General features: G+C 39.6%; 1 protein-coding gene across 21 annotated transcripts in view; it reads left to right on the top strand.

Moving 5' to 3' along the window:
- MGA (MAX dimerization protein MGA) overlaps window positions 1-25853 on the top strand; it is a 161372-nt gene that overhangs the window by 54924 nt on the left and 80595 nt on the right. For 16 of the 21 annotated variants that reach the window (XM_059913551.1, XM_059913556.1, XM_059913549.1 and 13 more), the window contains exons 1-2: window positions 10013-10314; window positions 16793-17923. In XM_059913551.1, the coding sequence (XP_059769534.1) occupies window positions 16860-17923 (1064 nt within the window). In that variant the 5' untranslated portion in view covers window positions 10013-10314; window positions 16793-16859. Of the gene's footprint in view, window positions 1-9878; window positions 9966-10012; window positions 10315-11429; window positions 11503-15776; window positions 15797-16792; window positions 17924-25853 lie in introns of those variants that run through there. The other 5 variants (XM_059913543.1, XM_059913542.1, XM_059913541.1 and 2 more) reach the window with 4 other exon arrangements.

The following is a 25853-nucleotide window of genomic DNA, read 5'->3' as shown; positions in this document are numbered from 1 at the left end:
AATAGATGTTAACTAAGCAAAGATTTGTGGGGACTGGAAGCATTTCAGGCAAAAAGAAAAGGTAGTACAAAGGCCCTGAGGTAGGAAAGGGTTTGGAGCATTTGACAAACAGATGATCATTGTGCCTGGAGTATGGTATGTTATGGGGAGAATGACATGAATGCAGAGATCTGTAGGCCATATTAAGGAGTTTGGATTTTGTTCTGAATGAAATGAGAAGCTAATGGAAGGTTATAAATGGCAGAGTTGGCATGAACTGATTTATGTTTAGACAGTGTCACTTGCTGCTGTGGAAAGTGGACTAGAGAAGAGCTAGAATGAGTACCTAGAGATAGAGTCTATTGAAAAAAAGAAAAAAAAAGTCTATTGTAGTAGCTCAGGTAAGAGCTGTTGGTATTTAGGGCTAGGGTGGCAGTAGTGGAGGTGGAATGAAACGTATGGGTTTAAAATGTTTTAAATTGAGTGCTTCTAAGTGCCAGGTACTATAATAGAAGCTGAGGGTACAACGTAGAGGTTAAAAAAGAAACAATTCCTAATTTATAGGCTAGTTTGTGGGGGTGGTGGGATAAGGGGGAGAAATAAGGCAATGAAAGAATTACACAAGTAAGTATAAATATTAGACCTGTGATAATTTCTAGTAAGGACAAATATGTGGTGCTTTGAGATCATATCATGGTCAGGAAGTCAGGGATGTTGAAACAACAGGAAAATTTGGTGATTGGCTAGACATTTGGGCAGGTAAGGAAGCGGAAAGTGTCAAGAATTACTTGGGTTTCTGATGTGAGCAAGTATGTAGGTGGATATGGAGAGAAGTCTGATTGGCTTCTAGTCTTGCACCTTCCACATGGTCTTAACCAGTGCCAGAAGTAATTTTCTTAAAACATGTGAGTTTGAGTATTTTATATATCTTCTTCTTTTTTTTTTTCGGCCGAGCTGAGCGGCATGTGGGATTTTAGTTCCCTGACCAGGGATCGAACCCGTGCCCCCTGCATTGGAAACGCGGAGTCTTAACCACTGGACTGCCAGGGAAGTCCCTCATGTATCTTCTTATAATCCCTTGAATGGCTTCTCTTCTTATAAGATGAATTTCCACCTCTTGCTTGCTAAGTATTATAAAATATGGCTCCCTTTGTCTTTTCTAGTCCTATAGTTATGCTTCTCCACAGATCATGGACATTTTTTTTTAAAAATAAATTTATTTATTTATTTATTTGGCTGTGTTGGGTCTTCGTTTCTGTGCGAGGGCTTTCTCCAGTTGCGGCAAGCGGGAGCCACTCTTCATCGCGGTGCGCGGGCCTCTCACTGTTGCGGCCTCTCTTGTTGTTGCGGAACACAAGCCCCAGACGCACAGGCTCAGTAGCTGTGACTCACGGGCCCAGTTGCTCCGCGGCATGTGGGATCCTCCCAGACCAGGGCTCGAACCCGTGTCCCCTGCACTGGCAGGAGGATTCCTAACCACTGCGCCACCAGGGAAACCCCGGACATTTTTAATAGTAGCCATATTACAGTACTTGTGCTCCCTGAATGTGTTCCCTCTCTTGTTTCTCTCTCTTCACATAGGCTGCTTTCTGTCTGAAATGCTATTCTTCTGCACCCACTCTGCCCCTGCTCTTTCATACCTTGCTAATTTCTACTCATTCTTCACTTTCCCTGGGAATTCTTCTCTGACTTCCTCAGTCTGATTTAGCTGCCCTTTGTTTGTGCTTCCATTGCACCCTGGACAGAGAGCCATAAAAATAGCGTTCTTTATTTTTTGCTGTCATCATTGATTATTGGTTATGTGATAATTGGTTGTCTGATAATTGATTGCAAGCTCTTGAGAGCAGGAATCGTATCTTATATTTGTGTTCCATGATCTGTGTGTGGTAAATGCACAACAGATGTTTGAAGAAATTAATGAATACTCTGTTCTTTTCTATTATGTGCCTTTGCACAGCTGTTTTCTGATTAGAAAACTTTTCCCACCTTTGCTTTGTCAACTTCTAGACATTCTTTTTTAACATTAAGCCTTCCTTGATACTTCAGTGACAGTTCCTCTTTACGCTGTGCTTCTCTAGTTTTTCTTTTGTACACCTCTGATAAATGTTTGACAGTATAGAGTAGGGATCTAAATGTTTGAAAGAGTGAATGTATATATATCATGAGCATCATGGAGTTATAGATTGGGTAAGTATCTCCCAAGTGTCCAATCCCGTTTCGTAGGGTAGGTTACTTCTACATGGTACTAATTTTACCTATTGCATTGATCATTACTTCATTGTTTTATAAAGGTAGCCCTGTCTCCAAATTGTGGATAATTTATTGTAGTTCTCTGTTTACTGATTATATAGCTACTGCCTGCAGTGTCCTTCTTTTCTCTCTCATTAATTTTATTTCTCCTTCAGGACCCAGCTCAAAAGTCTCCTCTTCTTTGTAATCTTTTAGATTCCCTAGGCTGTGAGCATTCCTATGATGTTCCTAGAAGGCTTTTTCCAAACTGCCAACAATAGTTTTGCAATGTTATTATCCTGTCTCTTCATCTAGAACTCAAGGGGACTTATTTTTATTCATTCCTTTATCCCTGGTTCAGTGCCTTACACATAGCTGGTGCTTAACACATATTTACTTAACTGATTGTATCCTTATTTAGAGAATGTTGGGTGGAATTAATCCTTGGATGAAAAATATCGGCTCTGTGTATTCTCTACAATTTATAATCTATATATAGCTAATTTGGATAATGCACTATGTTCAACTTGCTTGAATAATCTTTATATTCTATATTTCAATACACCTTTTTCCTTTCCTTTAACAGGTATTCCCTGCCTTCCAGTGGTTAGATCATAGCTAACATTTTTAGTAAAGGTAAAGGTTATAAAATCCTTTTTCAGTGTTTATTTTTAAGTCATTTAAAATCCTCTTAGGTTTACTTCTCAGATAAAACAAGTTTTTTTACACCCCTGTTTTTCCTTTATGTCTGATATGCCTGAAGCCCAGCTTGACCTGCCTCTTCCTTTGCCACCATGAGCCACCATGTGTCCCACAGTTTTTCTTAAGTATGCATTGATCCAGTGGGTGGTTCACCCAATCTGACCTTGTTTCTTGGTTTTACTACATTGTTCTCATATAGTTCTATCGAGGGTCTAGGATCTTGCCATAGTGCTAAAGCTATCATCTTGTTTTCAGTGACACTCCTTGCCCCCCACCAACACACACACACAGAGTAGCTTGCTAATTATGTGGCTGTCCTTTAGTCTGGATTGGGGTATCTCCTGGCTAACATCCTCTTCTCTTCTACTGTTACTGATGAGGAGAGGCTGACTCTTGACTCCTTGGCAAAGTGATTTATTACCCCATCCCAGGCCTCTTGTATGTTATTTTTTCTCAGAAGACCAGATCTTAGCTATCCAGGGAGCCTACTATGTGGCTAGCAGTCATTTCTAAACACCTGCTGCAAATTTTCAGTGGTATATCATGAAATAAGAACAGTGGAGTACATTTTTCATCTATCTAAATGTATTAAAAATAAATGACTATTATTCATTATGAGATATGTTCTCCTTGATTTTTGGTCTTAAAATACTCATTATTTTGGGAATTCCCTGGCGGTGCAGTGGTTAGGTCTCCGTGCTTCCACTGTAGGGGGCCTGGGTTCAATCCCTGGTTGTGGAACTAAGATATCCCGCAAGCCGTGTGGAGCAGCCCCCCAAAAAATAATTTAAAAAAACCCCATTATTTTAGGAAAGACTGGTAATAGTAGTAGGTGGTATACTTTGTAAGTTAAAAATTTGGTCACCTTGTGATGGTCATTTAAATCTTTTTGGGGGAAATTTTACTGGTTTATGATGTCCCAGTAGTCTAGGAACCACTACGTTGATCACCATAGCTCATTTCCATGAGGCAGTGGTGCCCTTCATGTAAAGTAAGCATGCCTTCTTTCATACGCATTTGCAGACAGTTTTTCAGTGTATTTTTCTGCCATAGGCTTCTTGATTTTTGCCTGATTCCAGCCTTGCAGTTTACTTGCTGTCTCCCAGTCCTCTTCTTTGGCCAGTAGTTCTAGTTTCTGTTTTTATATGTTTTCATGAGTGTTTTAAATCCCTGCACAGCTCTAGGCTTAGTTAGATAAACTTCTTCCTGTTCTTCCTTTTATGCTTTCCTAGATAAGATGTTTCTTCTACGGGCTCAATACTACATTGAAAATGTTTATTGTTTACTTTTCTTTTAGATCTATTCTTTCTTGTTTTATAATCCTTCTGAAGCTAGCTTTCTGAACTTCATTTTAACTGATTTCTGACATTTTCCCCTTTAGATCTTACTAAAACAAATTCACTGTTACTAAAGTATCCTTTCATCTTGAAGATATTTACTAATTTTTTTTTTGTATATGGAGTATATGCAGATGGCAATCTCTGTTACAACTTGTTGCTTTTGTTAGCAGATGGTAAATTATGGGATCATAGAATTTCTCCCAGTGCAAAGAATCTGCTTGCCTTTGTTGATTTCCTAGGTAATATTGTCAAAAGTCACTCATGCAAAATGCAGTCAATAAGTAGAGTTTCCTAGAAAAATATTCTTATCTCTTGAAGCATCTGCCCTGTCAATAATATTTATCCATCCCTCTAAGGAGAAATAATTTGAGGTAAGAGTCAATGGTACAAGTTTTTTCTAACTACAACTGCACACCTTTGGAAAATGTTGGCCACAGCAGGATGCTTGTTTGCTAATATTAATGTGAGTATGGTTAAATGTATTATGACCCTGTTTTCCAAATCCCAAATTGTTGGACATTAAGTCAATATTTGATATTCGGACTTGCCTGGAAAACTGGGACCTATGGTTTCATATTCATTAATTCAACAGATACTGTGTGTCTGCTCTGTTCCACGCATTGTGCTAGGCACTAGAATAGAGTAGAGCAAACAGTCTAGTGGGCAAGACATTCATTAATGCATAGTTTTAAAAATAATTACAGTTGTGGTAGGTGCTATAAGAAATACAGGGTACTATGAGAGCATATAACAGGGAGACATCTGTCATTGGGGGTTAAGGAAAGTTTCTTGAAGAAGTGACATTTAAGCTTAGGCATGAAGAGTAAATAAGTTAGGTTTGAGGCATCTGGGAAGATCTTAGTCAAAGGGAAAATAATATGATTGTGCAGGTTTAAGATATGGGGCAGCAAGAGGGAATGGTGTTTCTCCATGAACATTGATAACATTCCATCACATTTCTATTCTCTTTCCCATCCTTACTTTTGTTAACAGATATTTTCTAAAACATGCTTTTAATCACATTACTATACTGATTAAGAAACTTTTAAAGCTATTCATTGGATAGATTAATAGCTCCTTCAGGACAGGACTCTTGCCACTTTTAATACCTTAGTCCAAGTTTCAGATATCAGAGCCAGTTATACCTTGTCCCTCTGCATGAGTTGGTTTTAGTTGCAGTAATAAATAGTAGGCAAAGATGGAGTTATATATAAGCTGTTATGATTCCCTCTTTTCCCTCTGCCTAGCACACGAGTTTTTAGTGAAACCTGGCTAGTGACAGGTTTTTTTTTGTTACAAAAAACAAGCCTCTTTTGTAACCTAGTCTGTATGTAGCTCTTATTCTAAGAATGGTCTTTATTGTATTGAATTAAGATATTGTAAACAAGACAACAACCCAGGAGTTATATGAGGGGTGGTGATGGTCTCATCTGAAGAGTGGGATCACTTTCTCTTTTAGTCATTTGAGGAAGGTATGTCTTCAGTAGAAATTGGAATTGGGAAGGTGGGATCTGGATAGATTGGATAAGGAATATCGTCTGTCTTGCTGGTGGATTCTGTTAAGTTGTGCCAACTCTTTGGGGTTCTAGTGTAGACCTCTGAACAGTGCATGAGGTGCCTGTCTTTCCTCAGCATATAGAAGGCACTGAGATATTTGTCAAATAGGAAAAATGTGCATGTAAATGGATAGGGCTTATGTGTTTATAGAGCAATCTTGATTCAAAACTGTGTTCTTTCTAGCCATATTGTTTATATTCCATGCATTCTCTATCCCCACCCCCCCTAATATTTAGTAAAATCTCTTTGAAGGTCCAACCAAAGAAATCCAAGGGAAAGATTTTTAAAAATTAATTAATTAATTTGTTTTTGGCTGCATTGGGTCTTCGTTGCTGTGCATGGGCTTTCTCTAGTTATGACGAGCGGGGTCTACTCTTTGTTGTGGTGCGCGGGCTTCTCATTGCGGTGGCTTCTCTTGTTGTGGAGCACAGGCTTTAGGCACGCAGGCTTCAGTAGTTGTGGCACACGGGCTCAGTAGTTGTGGCTCACGGGCTCTAGAGCGCAGGCTCAGTAGTTGTGGCACATGGGCTTAGTTGCTCCATGGCCTGTGGGATCTTCCCGGACCAGGGCTCGAACCCATGTCCCCTGCATTGGCAGGCAGATTCTTAACCACTGTGCCACCAGGGAAGTCCTGGGAAAGATTAAAAAAAATTTTTTTTAAATTTATTTTGGCTGCGCCGGGTCTTAGTTGCGGCACACGGGAACTTTTAGTTGCGGCATGTGGACTCTTAAGTTGTGGCATTCATGCGGGATCTAGTTCCCCCACCCGGGATTGAACCCGGGCCCCCTGCATTGGGAGCATGGAGTCTTACCCACTGGACCAGCAGGGAAAGTCCCAGGGAAACATTTTTTTATCAGGCTGGATGAACAAGGTGAGCTTTGATAACTGAAATGAGAGAATTCCAATTGAAAGGAGCAGGATCTCCTGGCACCTGAAGCTTGGCCCACACGATTCAACCACAGGCACCTGAAGTCACATGGAAACTCCTAGAACATTCCAGGACTGGGTGGTAACGCAGTCACCTAGGGCTCTTCAACTAGACCACTGAGGTTTACCTGTGAAACTCAAGAGCGTCAATTCTTGTAGTTAGTTTGGAATTTTGAAAACGGGTTATATACGGATGCCTTTTAAAGGAAGAAGTTCTAGGGACTTCCCTGGCGGTCCCGTGGTTAAGACTTCGCCTTCCAATGCAGGGGGTGCGGGTTTGATCCCTGGTCAGGGAGCTAAGATCCCACATGCCTCGCGGCCAAAAAATCAAAACATAAAACAGAAGCAATATAGTAACAAATTCAGTAAAAGACTTTTGAAATGGTCCACATCAAAAAAATATTAAAAAAAATTATAAAGGAAGAAGTTCTTATATATCCAAAGAGCACACCCAAGGATCCCAGTCTGAGAAACACTGCATTAAACCCTGAATGCAAACACAGAGGTTGCTTGAAAAAGCAAACAAAAAAAGTGGTTACTTTGGTACTAGCATGATGTTAAATCAAAAATAGGCCACTGAAATGGTGTGGCAATATTATTTTTAGATTATATATATATAAACAACATTTATAAGTTCTCAGGTTCTTGATAGTACATCTCTAGATCTTTATAGGTAAGGTAGATCCCACTTTGAAAAAATACAGGTAGTTTACCTCTCCCACCAGGAGATCCAGTGCTAAATCTTGAAAAAAAAATTTTTTAAGTGTCTGGCATTTCATAATATGTTTGCCTGGTGTAGGGAGAGAGTAGCAAAAGAAAAACTCCATTCTCCCTCACCCCCAGTTCTCCAATTAGGGATATCATTTGTGTTAACGTGTTCTTTTTGGTATGCAACTCTGACTAGCCATGGTTGTTAACCAGTCATCATTCATTTACACCTTAGGATCAGATGCATTAATAACAAGTCAACACAAATTTTATTTCTGCTTCAGAAAGTGGAAATTTTATATGAGGAAACCTTAGACCTTCGACAGGAAGGCATTCTTGGATGAGGTGGGAGATTCTGAAAAGGCAGCTTCCAGGAAAGAGGTGCTTGGGATCAGGGAAGAAGAGGAAGGTGTGAAAGAAACTGTTACTTTTCACTTTTGCCTAGTATCTTGGATATTATTCGTTTGTTGCACTGTTAATGCTGTGGTTGACAGTGCCTGAATGGGGGTTTCAGAGCAAGTTCAGAAGTCCGTCAACTTTAGCCTGCATATTTTCCATTCCATATTAATTTCAGCACAGTTTCTCCCCATGGTGTGGCATATCCTCTCAGGAAGAGCAGAAGGCAGAGAAAGAAGACCCTTCCTAGTATGCCTGGAGTCCAGCTCAGATAAGTCTTGTTGGATAAGCCTCTTCTTTTTGGCTACTTTCTTGTAACCTCCTCATTCTCCTTCGCAGTGTTTTGTTTTGTTTTTTAACATCTTTATTGGAGTATAATTGCTTTACAATGGTGTGTTAGTTTCTGCTTTATAACAAAGTGAATCAGTTATACATATACATATGTCCCCATATCTCTTCCCTCTTGCATCTCCCTCCCTCCCACCCTCCCTATCCCACCCCTCTAGGTGGTCACAAAGCACCGAGCTGATCTCCCTGTGCTATGTGGCTGCTTCCCACTAGCTATCTATTTTACATTTGGTAGTGTATATATGTCCATGCCACTCTCTCACTTCGTCCCAGCTTACCCTTCCCCCTCCCTGTGTCCTCAAGTCCATTCTCTACGTCTGCGTCTTTATTCCTGTCCTGCCCCTAGGTTCTTCAGTACCTTTTTTTTTTTTTAATTCCATATATATGTGCTAGCATATGGTATTTGTTTTTCTCTTTCTGACTTACTTCACTCTGTATGACAGTCTCTAGGTCCATCCACCTCACTACAAATAACTCAGTTTCGTTTCGTTTTATGGCTGAGTAATATTCCATTGTATATATGTGCTACATCTTCTTTATTCATTCATCTGTCGATGGACACTTAGGTTGCTTCCATGTCCTGGCTATTGTAAATAGAGCTGCAATGAACATTGTCCTTCACAGTGTTTTATGTCAAGTCACCTAGCAGGTCGTAGGTTCTCAGTACTTGACAATTCTTCTAAGAGAGTGAAAGGAAAGTTTGGAAACATGGACCACAATTTCTGCTCTCTTACTACCAATTTCTGTTTTGTCTCTTTTCTACAACTTTAAACAACTCTCCCTTTTTACTGGCGTGTTCGCAGAGAAGAAAGAATGGCTGGTAAGGGGTGGGTAAGAAGAAAGATAATTTTTGATGTTTGACAACCGCCTGACACATCATAGATAACTTTTTGTTTGCACCTCATAGCTTAAATATCTTGAACAAACAAAAATTGAAAACGCAGGATCAGGGCATTAACGCTTGGATAACACTCTATCGTGCAAAATTCTCATTTCCACGTTTTACTGTTTTATCAGGACATCTTTCATCTTTGTATCAGGCAAGCTAGTAGCAACTCTTCTTCCCTTCCCACTCGGCATTGATGTTTTCGGACTCCTCCCTACTTTACTAGTGTTCTTCGGTTCTGGATGTTGCAAACTCCATCACCCGTCTCTCAGGGTCTTTTCCTCAAGGTTTCCCGACGTTCTGGCACTCTCTAAGCCCACAGCACATTGGGGAGGAAGATCGTGGATTCATTTGACGGGCCAATGAAGCCTTGCGGGCTGCGGAATCCCACGTGGGTGGGGCTGGGCTCAGCAGGGGCGGGGCCGGCGAGGAGCCCAAGGGAAAAGGTGGCAGGCTCAGCTGCGAAAGCCCGCGGGCAGAGGTTTCACAGTTTTCACGAAGGCTTCGTGTGCGAGGCTGAGGGAATTGGGGTACCTCCCTCCTGCCTCGTCACTCATGATTCTGGAAGCTTCAGTAGGCTTTTCTCGGTTGCTGGTACCCGGAAAGGCAGCGGCTTCAGCTCCAGGGGCGGGTCCCAAGGGTCTTGTCGCAGCTCCGGGGCCGTTTGGCCTCCTGGTGTTGGGGGAGGGGCGAGGGAGGTGCTGCTCGCGCCTCCTTTTGCGCTTGCGCAACGGCCTCCGAGCGGGTAGGAGCGCGTGCGCGATGACGTGGACGTTTGATGCGCGCGCAGGCTCTTCAGCTGGAGCGGACACACGGTGTGCGAACCGAACAGAATAACCCGCCCCCAGCGGGATGTGAAGGACTCCGGGTGAGGCCGGCCACGCCCCGCACGGTAACTCTCGGGCCTGGGTGGAGGACGTCTCTTTAGTACTGGCCCGATTGGAGTTTTCCGAGAGTTTGAAGCTCTTGTGTATTTTCTATGGTGTCAGAAGCGTTCTGCTGAGCGATCTTCGCACGCTCCGGCCAGGCCAGGCCTTGCGCGGAGCCGCCTTTGGCGCGCGCCTGTGGTCTTCTGAGCGAGGCTGCGCATGTCACCTCGCGCGCGTCCCCGGCCTCACTTCCGCGTCGCGCCGCGAACTAACTGGGAACATCGACGCCAGCAAGAGGCCACGAGGCGGGCGGGGTGAGAAGCGCCCACGGCGCGGGCCTGCCCTCGCGTGCGTGGGGTGCCGCACCGCATGGTACGATCCGCGTGACGCCTTCCAGCCAGGCGTGGAGCTTTAGGTCGAGAGCCGTGCTTGTGCGCTTTGCCTTTTAGAGCTCAGGTCTCGGGGTTCCAAAACTGCTGACCTCGCTTTTCTAAGGAGCTGTGTGCAGCGTTTTGACACCTGTATAAAGCTCTCGCCCAGCATGTAATTTCCTGGCAGGTTGTTTGAAGCAAGACCGCGAGTTTAATAAAGAAGGAGGGCGAGGAAGTGAGCTGTATAGGAGTGGGAACTTGGTAAACAAAGGACCGGTGGTTCGTAAGTGCAGAAATGAGGGCGGGGAAAACAGGTGGGAAGAGCAGGTGTTATTTTCTTTTTCTCTCTGTGGAGCAGCTTTTGGCTAGTTCTCTGTTTGTGTGCCTTCCCGCTTCTATTTGTCAAGTAGGTCTCTGCCGTTAGCGGTAGGTGGGTCTGGGACAGAAATAAACCGCTCCGAGCACCAGTAACCAAAGTTGACGAATCTGCGTGCGAAGAGTATGGAGAAGTTAGGGATTATTTCACACTGGGTTGAGAGTAGGAAGTGGTAGTGTCATGATGTGAAGATTTTTGCTTTGCCTTCGGAACTCTGGAGATGCCTCCTCTGGCGAGGTTGGAAGCAGGGAGAGTGTAGGAGGTCTGAAAGGAAGGGTTACCAATGGCAGAACAACGTGAGTAACGAAAGTACTCTTCCTTCTGAGGGGAGACCACTCTCCCAGGGTTCGCGTCGCCGGGGCAGACACGTGGATCAAGAGAACTCTCGAGCCCACCCGCGCGCTGCCAGTGTGTGTTGTGAAGCTCTCCGGGCTTCTGCGGCAGAGTCCCTGGCAAATACTGCCTACTCTGCCTCTTTTTGGGCACGACGCCGCGGCTAGGCTGCAGGGAAAGTGCCTGGAGGTGGCGTGACGGCTGCTGGGAAGGGGGCTGGCCCGGGAGGGCCGGGCGGCTGGTTCTGTAGTCTCCACGGTAACAGAATGCGACTGGATCCTGCCGAGCGATCCGCGGGTTCCGGCCGGCGGCACGTGATCAGTCGAACTCCCCTTCCCCGGAAGAGCTTTCCTTGCGGCATTTTTTCACGTGGTTCTTGGCTAGCTGGCCTTTGCAGTTGGAAAGCGGTGATGTGGGCCCCGATAGTCGACGGCGACTGCAGTCCTCCGAGACTGGCAGGCGGCCTTTTCACTTCCAAGGGTATGGAGTGGGCGCTAGTGCTTCTTGCTGCTGTAGGGCTATGTTTCCAGCTGTTGTGTGAGTTGAGTGGGTTGGATGCGCTTTCCAGAAAACACATGCTTAGGATTTGAGAAAACTTAGTGCCCCAGGTACCTTGCCATACTTAATCCAAGGCAGGGTGGCCATTTGATTGCTGTCCGTTTCTGCCATAAACGTTAGTTCTTCAAATTCTACTTATGCAAATATTAGGGACCTGAGAGCTTTCTAACACCGAGTTGTAGTTAAGGGATCATTCCTAGGAATAGAAAATGCTCATGAAGCCAGCATTAACAAATGGTATTTGAGGAGAGAAGAGGAGGGGGGGCCTACTATCTTAGGTAAATGCAACTTTGTGCCTTAAAACCTAAAGCATTTCAGATAATATTTTGAAATTTATCTTTCAAATTTAGGGTTGTGGTGATGATAAAATGCCCAGGGTATAGTCTGGTCCAAAGTAAGCGCTTATTAAGAGATCGCGAGTACCATTTATTTAGTTATTAAAGTTAACTTAGTGACGATTAAGAACGGATAGTTGGCTCTTTTACTCTTTGTATCACTTGCTATCATATTTTCTGATTATTTTTGTGTGCAAATTATAGTTTTAAAAAGATTTTTCAAATTTCTGGGCTCATTGTATATTGGTGAATACTGAAATTCGAGTGAACCTATTCTCTTACAAATTTGAATTTCAGAAACGTAAGCACACTGTTGTAGTGAATGATTATGTTAAGGAACAAACTACATCTTTGTGCTTACCGTACAGTAATGCATTTGTTGTATGAAAAGTTATGGTTATTTTTAGCAACTTTGGAAACATTCGGTTTAGGTTCGCCATCATTTGAATATTTTGTGTTTTTAAAGTAATGGTATTGATTTGGAATTTTAAATTGGCGTACTTTGGGGGTGGGCTAGTACCTCAATCATTGAATTAGGTAACTACCTAGTAAACCAGCTAGTGTATTTGGTAAGTTGTATGAGGGTTATGGCTTTAGTAGTTAAACATTTCCGAGAGAGGTCACTGGTGAAAAAATACTCAGAATAGGGACTCCGAAATTGTAGCAATTTACTTATGGAACTTGCCATGTTACCTGAAAACATTCTCTGCGAAATGGCATTTGTGTGTTGGTGTGTGAGTGCCTCTACCTTCAAAGCGTTGACATTTTCAGAATGTTAGAGTATTTCCCATCCACAACTAAACTTACCTCCTCTGGTCATTTTTATAGTTATTTTATTTAGATAACTGCTTGATCTTGAAAAGCTGAACTGAGATTTTTTTTTTGAAGGTTAAGTTATATCTATGTACCAGAACTGTGGTCTTCCTTAATGCTTTCAGAGAGCCAAACACAGTGTATTTTTAGAATCTTGCTGGAAGGAGATTTACTGCTTCATGAGTAGCCTAGTTCTTCCTAAAGTAATTTGATTTTTGCAATTGGTTAAAGTTATCTTAGACTTTAGAGTGGTATTTGTGTGTCTGAAACAGCTAAATTTGCTGAATTGACTATCCTTTCTTTAGAAAATCCGATATATATAGTATTCCAAAAGCATAGGCATATTGCTTATAGTGAAGTGAAATCTGTGCTTAAAGATTGTTGTGGAATAAAATTTTATTACTTGTTTGTAAACCAGTAGCAATGTATGGCTCAAGATAGAGATTGTTTTGTTCGTAAATTAGGTTTTTGGTTTTATACATTTTGATCAACTCCTGGAATAACTTGACTGGAGGATTAAAAAAAGACCTTATACAAATCAAAAGTCTGAAAGTTCTAACTTTTTTTTCCTCTTAATACACATTTTTACATTTATTAGTTACCTGTGTACAGAGTGCAGATAGGGCAGTCTGACTCTTCTGCACTTAATTTTTCTGTTTAGATGAAAGGAAAATTTTGAAATGTGTATATATAACGTAAGTATAAAGTTTACTTCAGTGAAGTCTCTAACACTAAACTGGATTTGTCAGTAGAATCTTTGATATTTCATAGATTAATTTTTAAAAGATAGTGATTGGTTAAAACTTCTTTGCCACAGTTTTACCTGTAAAAATGATCTGAAAATCAAGAATTTAATATTATAGAAGATAATGTTTAAGATATTCTGAACCCTATAATGTCTTCATAGATTTGGGATAGCTAAAAAATTTTTTCAGATACTTCTTCGCTGCGTGCCATATTTAAATGCACTTCATGAGAGTGTTTTTGCATAATTGCTTACAAAAATAATTGATTTGTAACAAAATTTTGAGCTTTATGGACTAAATACAGGATTAGGAGTTTGTGTTATTTGATATATACACAATTTTAGAGGAATTGGTTTTTGTGAATTTTCTGAACTTTACTATTTTTATAAAGTCACTTTATTTGTGACTTCTCAGTCTGTTTAAATTTTGTTTTATCAGTCTCTGATAGGTGTTACTTAAACTTGGTAGTTTTAGGAAACCAATAAACCTAATTGCCTTAAGCCTGAGGAAGCTTTTGAAAAGAATCATTCTAAATTTTATCTATCTCTTAAACTCCAAATCGGAGGAGAGATTCTTTTTTCATCTTTCCTGGGTATTAGTACAGTGGTGTCAGAAAGTGAGTTTCTATTTTCACATTTAGCCATAATACAAAAAAATAGCCAACCTTTTTTGAAGCCTTGATTTTTAAAATATTCTCAGGCTAATAAATATTTTAAGTTTTGGAGCCCCCCCCCTTTTAGGGGGGGCGGTCATGTGACCAGCCCTGTAAGAAGATGTGAAATTCAGATCAGGTGCTTTTGCTGCTTGTTAGTAGTTCTGATGAAAAGTAAAATTAGACTTACAATGAGGAGCACCAATAAGTGGCTCAATTGGATTAGTCAAAATTACTGACCCACTTTAAACAGAAGTAGTGATGTAACATTTTCCTTTTTTGTATAAAAGTTAATTGGTGATAGCTTTACATCTTGTAGAATATTTAGGTAATTTATTTTAGCACATCACTTTAGTTGAATGTAACAATCTGAGATTTCTTTAAAACATTTTATTGAGATAGAATTCACATAACATAAAATTCACCATTTTAAAGGATACATTTAAGTGGTTTTTAGTTCCTGAACATTTCGGTCACCCCCAAAAGAAACCCCATACCAATTAGCAATTGTCCCAGTTATTCCTCTCCCTTTTCACTGTCAACTATGGGTCTACTTTCTGTAGATTTACCTGTTCTGGACATTTCATGTAAATGGAATCATACGATATATGTGGCGTTTTTCTTGTAACTTTTATGAGTTAACTAATTTAGTTTTTTTTTTAATTGGTTGTATGTTTACAAGATACAAAATTTAGAAAGTGTCAGAATATGTATTCTTCCAGCCACCCTGTTTTCCCTTGATAAAGCCAATACTACCAGTTCCTTTTTTGACTTTACAGATAGTCTATGTCAAGCAAATACATACATACTGGTTTTTTTCTTTGGCTTTTTCTTTGTTTAAACTTTATAGAAGTATTTGGCATAATCTACAGTTCTTTTGAACTTTATGCTCTTAATATATCTTGTAGATAATTTTGTATGAGTCCATAAAGTTTATAATTCTTTTCTAGCTGCAGAATATTCCACTCTGTCATTGTACCCCATTTATCACTGGTGTGTATGCTTGTATTTGCACACATGTATATAAGATAAAGTCCTAGAAGAACTACTGTTTCATGGGATGTATGCATTTGTACTTTTGATATTTTCATGTTATCCTCTTAGATTCTGTCATGTTATACTCTCAGCAGCTGGTTAGATGAGAATGCTGGTTGACGTACACCCTTTACAACACCTCTGCCAAACTTTGATTTTTGCCGTTCTGATAGGGTAAAAACAGTATTTTAGGGCGACTTTAATTTCCTCTATTGCGAGACTATGTACGTTTTCATAACCATTTGCTTTTCCTATTCTTTGCCCATTTTTCTGTTAGATTTTTTGTCTTGTTGATTTGTATAAAAAGATCCCTTTTGATATTAGGGAAATGAGTTCTTTATGATATAAGTTGCAAATATAGTTTTCCAGTTAGGCATTTGTTTTTTATTTTGTGTGGATGGTTTTTGTCATGTTAAAAACAAATTTACATGATTTTGAATTTATCAAAAATTCTGTAGTCTTATTGACTTCTAGGTTTTGTGTCCTGCTTATTATCAAAAAGCTTTTCTCAGATTTCTTTAAGAATTAAAAAATAATTACACTGAGACGGGGTGGGGTGGGATTTAAATGTTTGGTCTGTCTGGAATTTTTTTCAGTGTAAGGTCTGAGGTGTGGAGCCAACTGTTTCTTTCCTAGTAAGTTCCAGTGATTTGTCATGGTTTCTTTAAATGTATGTACTAACAAGTTAAATAGCTTTTTACTTATGTATGAACTCATGCCAGTACCATAATAAGAGTTGATCCTATACAAAGATAACATGTAAATTTGTTAATTTTTACTCATCTCAGGAGAACTTGCTGTGTAATGGAATCCTCTGGCAAATTAATTCATTAAGTATCAGGATGCTTTTAAAATAAAAATAACTTTCCAATTTAATCTCTTTAAGTCTGTATACTTTTCTAAAAACTAAGGCATTTATTTTATTTTTAAATTAATTAATTAATTTTTTTGGCTGCGTTGGGTCTTCGTTGCTGCACGCAGGCTTTCTCTAGTTGTGGTGAGCAGGGGCTACTCTTTGTTTTGGTGTGCGGGCTTCTCATTGCAGTGGCTTCTCTCGTTGCAGAGCACGGGCTCTGGGTGCGCGGGCTTCAGTAGTTGCAGCATGCAGGCCCTGTAGTTGCAGCATGTGGGCCCTTAGAGCACACGGGCTTCAGTAGTTGTGGCGCTTGGGCTTAGTAGTTGTGGCGCTTGGGCTCAGTAGTTGTGGCACACGGGCTTGGTTGCTCTGTGGCAAGTGGGATCTTCCCCGACTAGGGATCTTCCCTTGCATTGGCAGGCAGATTCTTAACCACTGTGCCACCAGGGAAGTTCCAAGTCTGTATACTTTTATACTTTCATGTAGTTTTTCTAAAATGAATCTACACTTTTTGTTTTTATGTGAGATTGTAGTATGTATAGTGAATTATTGGAGGATTGGGATATGAGTAATTTAACTAATTAGATTAAAATGAACTTTAAAAAGATAATCAAATATTCCAGAATCAGTATCTTCACAGTGATTGAGAGAAAGGTAGAAGCAAAGTCTTAGAAGAATTTAGGAATATATTTTGGGGGTAATGTAATCATTCTTGTATTTTTGTTAACAAAATAAATGTTCACTTGATTAAAGTGTTTTTTTGCTTGTTTTTTAGGCTGGGAAGGCCATTGTGATTATGTGGTAACTATAGTTATCTTACTACTGATTTTCCCACTGGAATCATGGAGGAGAAACAGCAGATTATATTGGCTAATCAAGATGGTGGGACAGTGGCAGGAGCAGCACCTACCTTCTTTGTCATCCTAAAACAGCCAGGAAATGGCAAAACTGATCAAGGAATTTTGGTTACTAATCGGGATGCCTGTGCTTTGGCTAGCAGTGTTTCATCACCAGGAAAATCTAAGGGAAAGATTTGCCTTCCAGCTGATTGTACTGTAGGAGGAATCACTGTCACCTTGGATAACAATAGTATGTGGAATGAATTCTATCATCGAAGCACAGAGATGATCCTGACCAAACAGGGAAGACGCATGTTTCCTTACTGTCGTTATTGGATAACAGGTTTAGATTCAAATATGAAATATATCCTCGTCATGGATATATCTCCTGTGGATAACCATCGTTATAAATGGAATGGTCGCTGGTGGGAGCCCAGTGGGAAGGCTGAGCCCCATGTTTTGGGGAGGGTTTTTATTCATCCAGAATCTCCTTCCACGGGTCATTATTGGATGCATCAACCAGTATCTTTCTATAAACTCAAACTTACCAACAATACACTGGACCAAGAAGGGCATATTATCTTGCACTCTATGCATCGCTACCTGCCGAGGCTTCATTTGGTGCCTGCAGAGAAGGCTACCGAAGTGATACAATTAAATGGCCCTGGTGTCCACACTTTTACCTTCCCACAGACTGAATTCTTTGCAGTAACAGCTTATCAAAACATTCAGATTACCCAGTTGAAAATAGATTACAATCCATTTGCGAAAGGCTTCCGGGATGATGGGCTGAATAGTAAGCCCCAGAGAGATGGAAAGCAAAAGAACAACTCTGACCAGGAAGGGAATAGTGTTCCCAGTTCTCCTGGTCAACGGGTCCGTCTTACAGAAGGTGAGGGGTCAGAGATACAGCTAACTGATTCGGATCCTTTATTGAGGGGTCCTGAAGCATCATGCAAGGGTTTGGAGAAGCCTTCCCTTAATGTAAAACGAGACTTTCTAGGTTTCATGGATATTGATTCAGCACTTGGTGAAGTTCCTCATTTGAAGCAAGAGGTTTCTGAAAGGTAGGTAACAGATTTTCTGTTCTTAGAGATAAAAGGAAGGTTTGAATTTAAAATACTGATTGTGTAGACTGCTGACTTTAGACATTGATAAATGCAAGCCGCTATAAAATATACCACAGTTGCTTTTACATTCTGTGAAGTGACAGTTCATTTTTCTGTAATGAATATTGATTGGGTTCACAATCCAGAATTGTAGGCAAATTAGATGACTTATGAGAATGGGGACCTTAGATTTAGATTTTAGGCTTAGACTTTTGTTAATCATGTGTGGCTGTTCCTTGCTAATATATATAGAAGACTTTTAAAAAATATTGAAATATAGTTGGCGTACAGTATGTATAGACAACTCTTGATTGATTGGGGAAGGGAAAAGAATGACCCCCAAATCATAACTGAAACAGAACTTATCCAGTGAGGCACAGAAGAGATTTAAAGTAAAGTTGTTTATATGTAGTACGTAAGAATTTTGTGCCCTGTGGACATCCTAATCCATAAATTGCCTAAGAAATAAGCTGAAGGTTATTACATGTTAAAATAGCATGATATACTCTTATGTTTTTTAAATCTGAACTTGTGTTATTTATTTATTTTTATCAAAGTCTTTATGTTTTTAGAGCAATTTTAGGTTTGCAGCAAAATTGAGAGGAAAGTACAGAGATTTCCCATACAGCCCCTGCCTCCACACATGCATAGCCATTCCCATTAGCAACATTCCCCACCAGAGTGGTACATTTGTGTCAATTGATGAACCTATATTGACGCATCATAATCACCCAAAGTCTGTAGATTACGTAAGGGTTCATTGTCGGTGATATACATTCTGTGGGTTTGGACAAATATGTAATGACATGTATCCACCCTCATAGTATCATACAGAGTATTTTCATTGCCCTAGAAATCCTCTGTTCTCCACCTGTTAATTCCCCTTCCCCTTCACATCTGGCAACCTTTTACCTTTTTATTATCTCACTGCTTTGCCTTGTCCAGAATTTCATATAGTTGGAATTATACAGTATGTAGCCTTCTCAAATTAGCTTCTTTCACTTAGTAATATGTATGTAAGTTTCCTTCATGTCTATTCATGGCTTGATAGCACATTTTTTTTCAGTGCTGAATAATATTTCCTTGTTTGGTTGTACCAGTTCATTTATTCATTCACCTCCTGAAGGACATCTTGGGTGCTTCCCAGGTTTGGCAATTATGAATAAAGCTGCCATGAACATCCATGTCCAAGTCTTCAGTTCATTTGGGTATATACCAAAGAGCGTGGTCACTAGATCGTATGGTAACAGTGATGTTTAGATTTATAAGAAACTGCCAAACTCTTCCAAAGTGGCTGTACCATTTTGCAGAAATGAGAGTTCTTGTTGCTCTGCATCCTTGTCAGCACTTGGTGTTGTCAGTTTTCTGGATTTTGGCCTTTCTAATAGATGTGTAGTAGTAGTATCTTGTTTAAATTTGCCTTTCCCTGATGACACGATGTGGTGCATCTTTTCATATGCTAATTTGCCATCTGTATGTCATCTTTGGTGTCTGTTAAGGTCTTTGGCCCATTTTCTAATCAGATTGTTTTACTGTTGTCTTAAGAGTTCCTTATATATTTTGGTGTTTTTTGGGCTGCCTTGGGTCTTAGTTGTGGCACGCGGGATCGTCGTTGCAGCGCGCGGGCTTCTCTCTACTTGTGGCGCACGAGCTGCAGAGTGCATGGGCTCAGTAGTTGCTGTGTGCAGGCTTAGTTGCCCCGTGGCATGTGGGATCTTAGTTCCCCGACCAGGGATCGAACCCGTGTCCCCTGCATTGGAAGGTGGATTCTTAAGGACCACCAGGGAAGCCCCAGTTCCTTGTATATTTTGGATAACATGTGTTTTGCAAATATTTTCTCCTAGTCTGTGGTCTGTCTTCTCATTCTCTTGTTGTTGTCTTTCACAAAGCAGTTTATTATTTTAATGAAGTTCAGCCTATCAATGATTTCCTTCATGGATCATGCCTTTGATTTCATATCTAAAAAGTCATTGCCATATTTAAGGTCATGTAGGTTTTCTCTTAGGTTATCTTTTAGGATCCTTATAGTTCTGTGTTTTACATTTTGGTTTATGATCCATTTTGTATTAATTTATGTGAAAGTTGGAAGGTCTGCGTCTAGATTCATTTCTTTGCATGTGGATGTCCTGCTGTTCCAGCACCATTTGTTGAGAAGACTCTCTTTGCTCCATTGTACTGTCCTTGCTCCTTTGTCAAAGATCAGTTGACTCTATTTATGTGAGTCTATTTGTGGGCTCTCTAGTCTGTTCCACTGACCTATTTGTTCTTTCACCAGTATTACACTGATTTGATTACTGTAGCTTTTTAAGTAAGTCTTGAACCTGGGTAGTGTTAGCCCTCCAACTTCGTTCTCCTTCAATATTGTGTTGGCTATTCTGGGTCTTTTTCTTCTCTATATAGACTTGAGAATCAGTTCATCAATATCTATAAAATGACTTGCTGGGATTTTGATTTTGGTTGCATTGAATCTATAGATCAAGTTGGGAAGAACTGACATCTTAACTGTATTGAGTCTTCCTATTCATGAACACTGACTATCTCTCCATTTATTTAGTTCTTTAATTTTTTGCATCAGAGTATTGTCATTTTCCCCATATTGATCTTGCACATATTAGATTTATACCTCAGTATTTCACTATTTGGGGGTGATAATGTAAATGGTATTGTTTTTTTTAACTTCAAATTCCCCTTGTTCTCTGTTGATATATAGGGAAGCAATTGACTTTGGTACTTTATCCTTGTATTCTGCAACCTTGCTATAATCACTTATTAGTTCCAGAAGTTTTTTGGAGATTCTTTTGGATTTTCTACCTAGACGATCATGTGATTCATGAACAAGACAGTTTTCTTTCTCTCAAATCTGTATTCCTTTATTTCCTTTTCTTGTCCTATTGCATTCACTAGGACTTCCAGTATGATGCTGAAAAGGAGCTATGAGAGGTGACATCCTTGCCTTGTTTCTGATCTTAGTGGGAAAGTTTCTAGTTTCTCACCATTAAGTATGATGTTTGTTTTAGGTTTTTTGTAGATATTCTTTTTTTTGGCCGTACCTTGCCGTATGTGGGATCTTAGTTTCCTTTGTAGATATTCTTGATTAAGTTGAGGAAGTTCCCTTCTATTGCTGATTTACTGAGAGTTTTTATCATGGATGGGTGTTGCATATTGTCAAATGCTTTTTCTGAATCTGTTGATATCATGTGACTTTTTTTTTCTTTTTTGGTTTATTGATGTGATGGATTATGTTAATTGATTTTTGAATGAACCAACCTGGTATACCTGGGATGAATCCCGCATGGTCGTGGTGTATAATTCTTTTTATATGTTTTATTTGATTTGCTCTTATTTTGTTGAGGATTTTTGCATTTCTGTTTTTGAGGAATAATGGTCTGCAGTTGTCTTGTAATGTCTTTGTCTGGTTTTGGGATTGGGGTTATGCTGGCTTCATAGAAGGAGTCAGGAAGTATTGCCACTACTCCATCTTCTGAAAGAGATTGTAGAGAATTGGTATCATTTCTTTCTCATATGTTTGGGAAATTTTACCAGTGAACCCATCTGGGCCTGGTGCTTTCTGTTTTGGAACCTTATTGATTCAATTTCTTAAATAAATATAGGCCTATTTTGATTGTTTCTTGTGTGAGCTTTGGAAGATTGTGTTTTTTTTACAAGGAATTGGCTCATTTTATCTAGGGTATCAAATTTGTTGGCATAAAATTGTTCATATATTCCTTTATTATTCTTTTGATGTCCATGGGATCTGTAGTGGTGTCCCTCTTTTTCTTTTTTTAAATTAAATTTATTTTATTATTTATTTTGGTTGCACCAGGTCTTAGTTGCGGCTGGTGGTCTCCTTAGTTGTGGCATGAAAACTCATAGTTGCGCTATGCATGTGGGATCTAGTTCCCTGACTAGGGATCAAACCCACGTCCCCTGCATTGGAAGGTGGATTTTTAACCACTGTGCCACCAGGGAAGTCCTCCCTCTTTTTATTTCTGATAATAGTAATTTGTGTCTTCTCTCTTTTTTCCTTAGCCTGGCTAGAGGCTTATTGATTTTTTTTATTGATCTTTGAAAAGATCAATTAAAAAAATCAATAAAAAGTTTAAAAAATCAGCTTTTGGTTTTATTGATTTTTATCTACTGATTTTTCTGTTTTCAATTTCATTGATTTCTGCCCTGATTCTTATTTCTTTTCTGCTGCTCACTTTGGATTTAATTTGCTCTTCTTTTTCTAATTTCCTAAGGTGGAAACTTAGATTATTGATTTTAGATCTTCCTTCTTTTCTAATATATGCGTTCAGTGCTATGTTTCTTTGTAAGCACTGCTTTCTCTGTGTCCCACAAATTTTGGTAAATTGTATTTATATTTTCACTTAGTTCAGAATATTTAAAAATTTCTCTCGAGATTTTTTCTTTGACCCATGTGTTATTTAGAAGTATGTCGTTTAATCAGTTACTTTGGGATTTTCGTTATTTTTCTGTCAGTGATTTCTAGTTTAATTTCATTACAGTCTTTTAAGTTTTTTAAGATGTGTTTTATGGTCCAGAATGTGGTTTAGCTTGGTGAATGTTCCATGTTAACTTGAGAAGAATGTGTATTCTGCTGTTGTTGAAGTAGTCTATACATGTCAATTATATCTAGTTAATTGATGGCTTAACTGAATTCCATTATGTCCTTACTGACTTTCTTCCTGCTGGACCTGTCCATTCTGATGTGTTTCAGTCTCTGATAGTAGATTCATCCGTTTCTCCTTGCATTTCTTTTAGTTTTTGCCTCATGTAGGTTGATACTCTGTTTTGGGGCACATATACGTTAAGGATCGTTATGTCTTCTTGGAGGATTGACCCTTTATCATTATGTAACATCCTTCATTATCCCTGATAACTTTCATTACTTTTAAGTCTATTCTGTCTGAAATTAAAATAGCTACTCCTGCATTTTGTTGATTAGTATTAGTATGATATATTTTTCTCTATCCATTTACTTTGAATTTTTATGTGTCTTTATATTTAAAGTGGGTTTTACAGATAATATGTAATTGGGTCTTGTTTTTTTTTTATTTTTAATTTTATTTATTTATTTATTTAGTTTTGGCTGTGTTGGGTCTTCGTTTCTGTGCGAGGGCTTTCTCTAGTTGCAGCAAGCGGGGGCCACTCTTCATCGCGGTGCGCGGGCCTCTCACTGTCGTGGCCTCTCTTGTTGAGGAGCGCAGGCTCAGTAGTTGTGGCTCACGGGCCTAGTTGCTCCGTGGCATGTGGGATCTTCCCAGACCAGGGCTTGAACCCGTGTCCCTTGCATTAGCAGGCAGATTCTCAACCACTGCGCCACCAGGGAAGCCCTTGTTTTTTTTTTTTAATTTATTTTATTTATTTATTTTTGGCTGTGTTGGGTCTTCGTTGCTGTGCGCGGGCTTTCTCTAGTTACGACAAGCGGGGGCTACTCTTCGTTGCAGTGTGCGGGCTTCTCATTGCAGTGGCTTCTCTTTGCAGAGCATGGGCTCTAGGTGCTCGGGCTTCAGTAGTTGTGGCACATGGGCTCAGTAGTTGTGGCTTGTGGGCTCTAGAGCACAGGCTCAGTAGTTGTGGTGCACGGGCTTAGTTGCTCCGTGGCATGTGGGATCTACCCAGACCGGGGATCGAACCCGTGTCCCCTGCATTGGCAGGTGGATTCTTAACCACTGTCCCACCAGGGAAGCCCTGGGTCTTGTTTTTTGATCCATTCTGACTGGTGCATTTAGACTGTTGACATTCAAAGTGATTATTGAAATAGTTGGATTAATGTCTACCATATTTGTTACAGTTTTTCTTTTGTCCTTGTTCTTTGTTTCTATTTTTGTTTCCCACTCTTTATTTGCCTTTTGTGGTTTTAGTTGAGCGTTTTATATGATTTGGTTTTCTTTCTCTTCTTAGCATATCAGTTATACTTTAACTCTTTTTAGTGGTTACTCTATGGTTTGAATATACATTTACAACTTAACCCAAGTCCATTTTCAGATAACACTATATTGGTTCACAGGTAGTTGGTAAATACTCTCTCCTGTTCTTTGTATCACTGCCATCATTCATTTCACCTATGTATAAATATGTATATGTGATATATACGTAAGTAATCAAACGTATCGTTGCTATTATTTTGAACAAATTGTTACCTGTTAGACCAACTAAGAACAACAACAAAAGAAAGGTTTTATTTTGCATTCACTTATTTCTTCCTCGTTCTTTATGGAGATCTGAGTTTGACCTGTGTTATTTTACATTTGTCTGAAGAACTTCTTTTAATATTTCTTGCAAGTCAGATCAACTGGCAACAAATTCTGTTAATTTTTGTTTCTGAAAGTCTGTATTTCTCCTTTAATTTTGCAGGGTACAGAATTCTAGGTTGGTGTTTTACTCTCTGAATACTTATAATATTTCACTCTTTTTGATTCTGTGGTTTCTGAGGAGAAGTTGGATAGAATTCTTATCTTTGTTCCTCTGTAGGTAAGGTGTTTTTTCCTCTGGCTTCTTTTAGTATATTTTATTTATCTTTGATTTTCTGCAGTTTAAAAATGGCACCACTACATATAGTCTTTTGGTAGTTACCCTTCTTGGTGTTCTGTGAGCTTCTGGTTCTGTGGTTTGATGTCTGACGTTAATTTGGGGAAATCTCAGTCATCATTGTTTTAAATATTTCTTCTGTTCCTCTCTTTTTCTGATACTCATATTATGCGTATGTTGCATCTTTTGTAGTTGTCCCACAGTCCTTGGATATTCTGTTCTTTTCAGCCTTTGTTTTCTTTCCTTTTCAGTTTTGGAGGTTTCTGTTGCTATATCTTCAAGCTCAGAGATTGTTTCCTCAGCCGTGTCTAGTCTACTAATAAGCCCATCAAAGGCATTCTTCATTTCTTTTACCATGTTTTTGATCTTTAGCATCTCTTTTTGTTTTTCTTAGGATTTTCATTTCTCTGCTTACATTGCACGTCTGTTCTTGCATGTTGTCTCTTTATTTATTAGAATCCTCAGTATGTTAATCATAGTTATAAATTCCCAGTCTGGTAATTTCAGTATCCCAGTATGATAATTTTGATGATTGCTCTGTCTTCAAATTGTGTTTTTTTGCCTTTTAGTATGCTTTGTAATTTTTTCTTGACAGCTGGACATGATGTCTTAGGTAAAAGGAAGTGCTGTAAATAGGCCTTTAATAATGTTATGGTAAGGCATGGATGTGAGGGAAAGGGAAGTGTTCTTTAGTCCTATGGTTAGGTCTCAGTTTTTTAATGAGTCTGTGCCTCTGGACTGTGAACTTCACAAGTACTTCTCATATTCTTTCTTGCCCCCTTAAGTTGGACAGGATTGGCTAGAGTAGGCTGGAGTTGGATATTTCCTTTCCCCAGGTCAGTTAGGCTCTGATAAAACCCACCAAGTTAGACTCTGGTTAACTGATTTTTCCAGAGGTTAGGCTTTGTTGTTAGAAGTAACAGAGACTGACGCCCCTGGCCCAGGATTTTTCTCACGAGGGAATATTTACTGTGAGAACCTAGTCTAGCTCCTGGTGGAAAACTTACAGAAATGTGGGAGCACCCCTGTAACTGGGTACCCCTGGAGTTTTAAACCCAGGTTTGTCTACATTGAGCCTCCAGCAACTCCAGTTACAGTTCAGGTTTTTCTACCCTGGCACTGGTTCCCAAGGTGGTTTCCATTGTCAGTTACTGCTCTAACCATGATCCCCTGTATCCACCTGACTGTTTTCAGCAGTTTGCACTGTACTCTCACTGTCTCTCTTTCTCTCTCCTTTTTTTTTTTAAAATAGAGAAGCCTGTGTGAAACCTGGCTTGTTTCTTTTCTTTCCTTTTCTTTGTTTCTTTTTAAAAAATATTTATTTATTTATTTGGCTGTGTTGGTTCTTAGTTGC

This window comes from Balaenoptera ricei, chromosome 2, assembly GCF_028023285.1.
Source record: "Balaenoptera ricei isolate mBalRic1 chromosome 2, mBalRic1.hap2, whole genome shotgun sequence".
NCBI classification, from domain to species: Eukaryota; Metazoa; Chordata; class Mammalia; order Artiodactyla; family Balaenopteridae; genus Balaenoptera; species Balaenoptera ricei.
The sequence above is the reverse complement of the archived record's forward strand: the minus strand, read 5'-3'. Positions and strand labels throughout refer to the sequence as shown.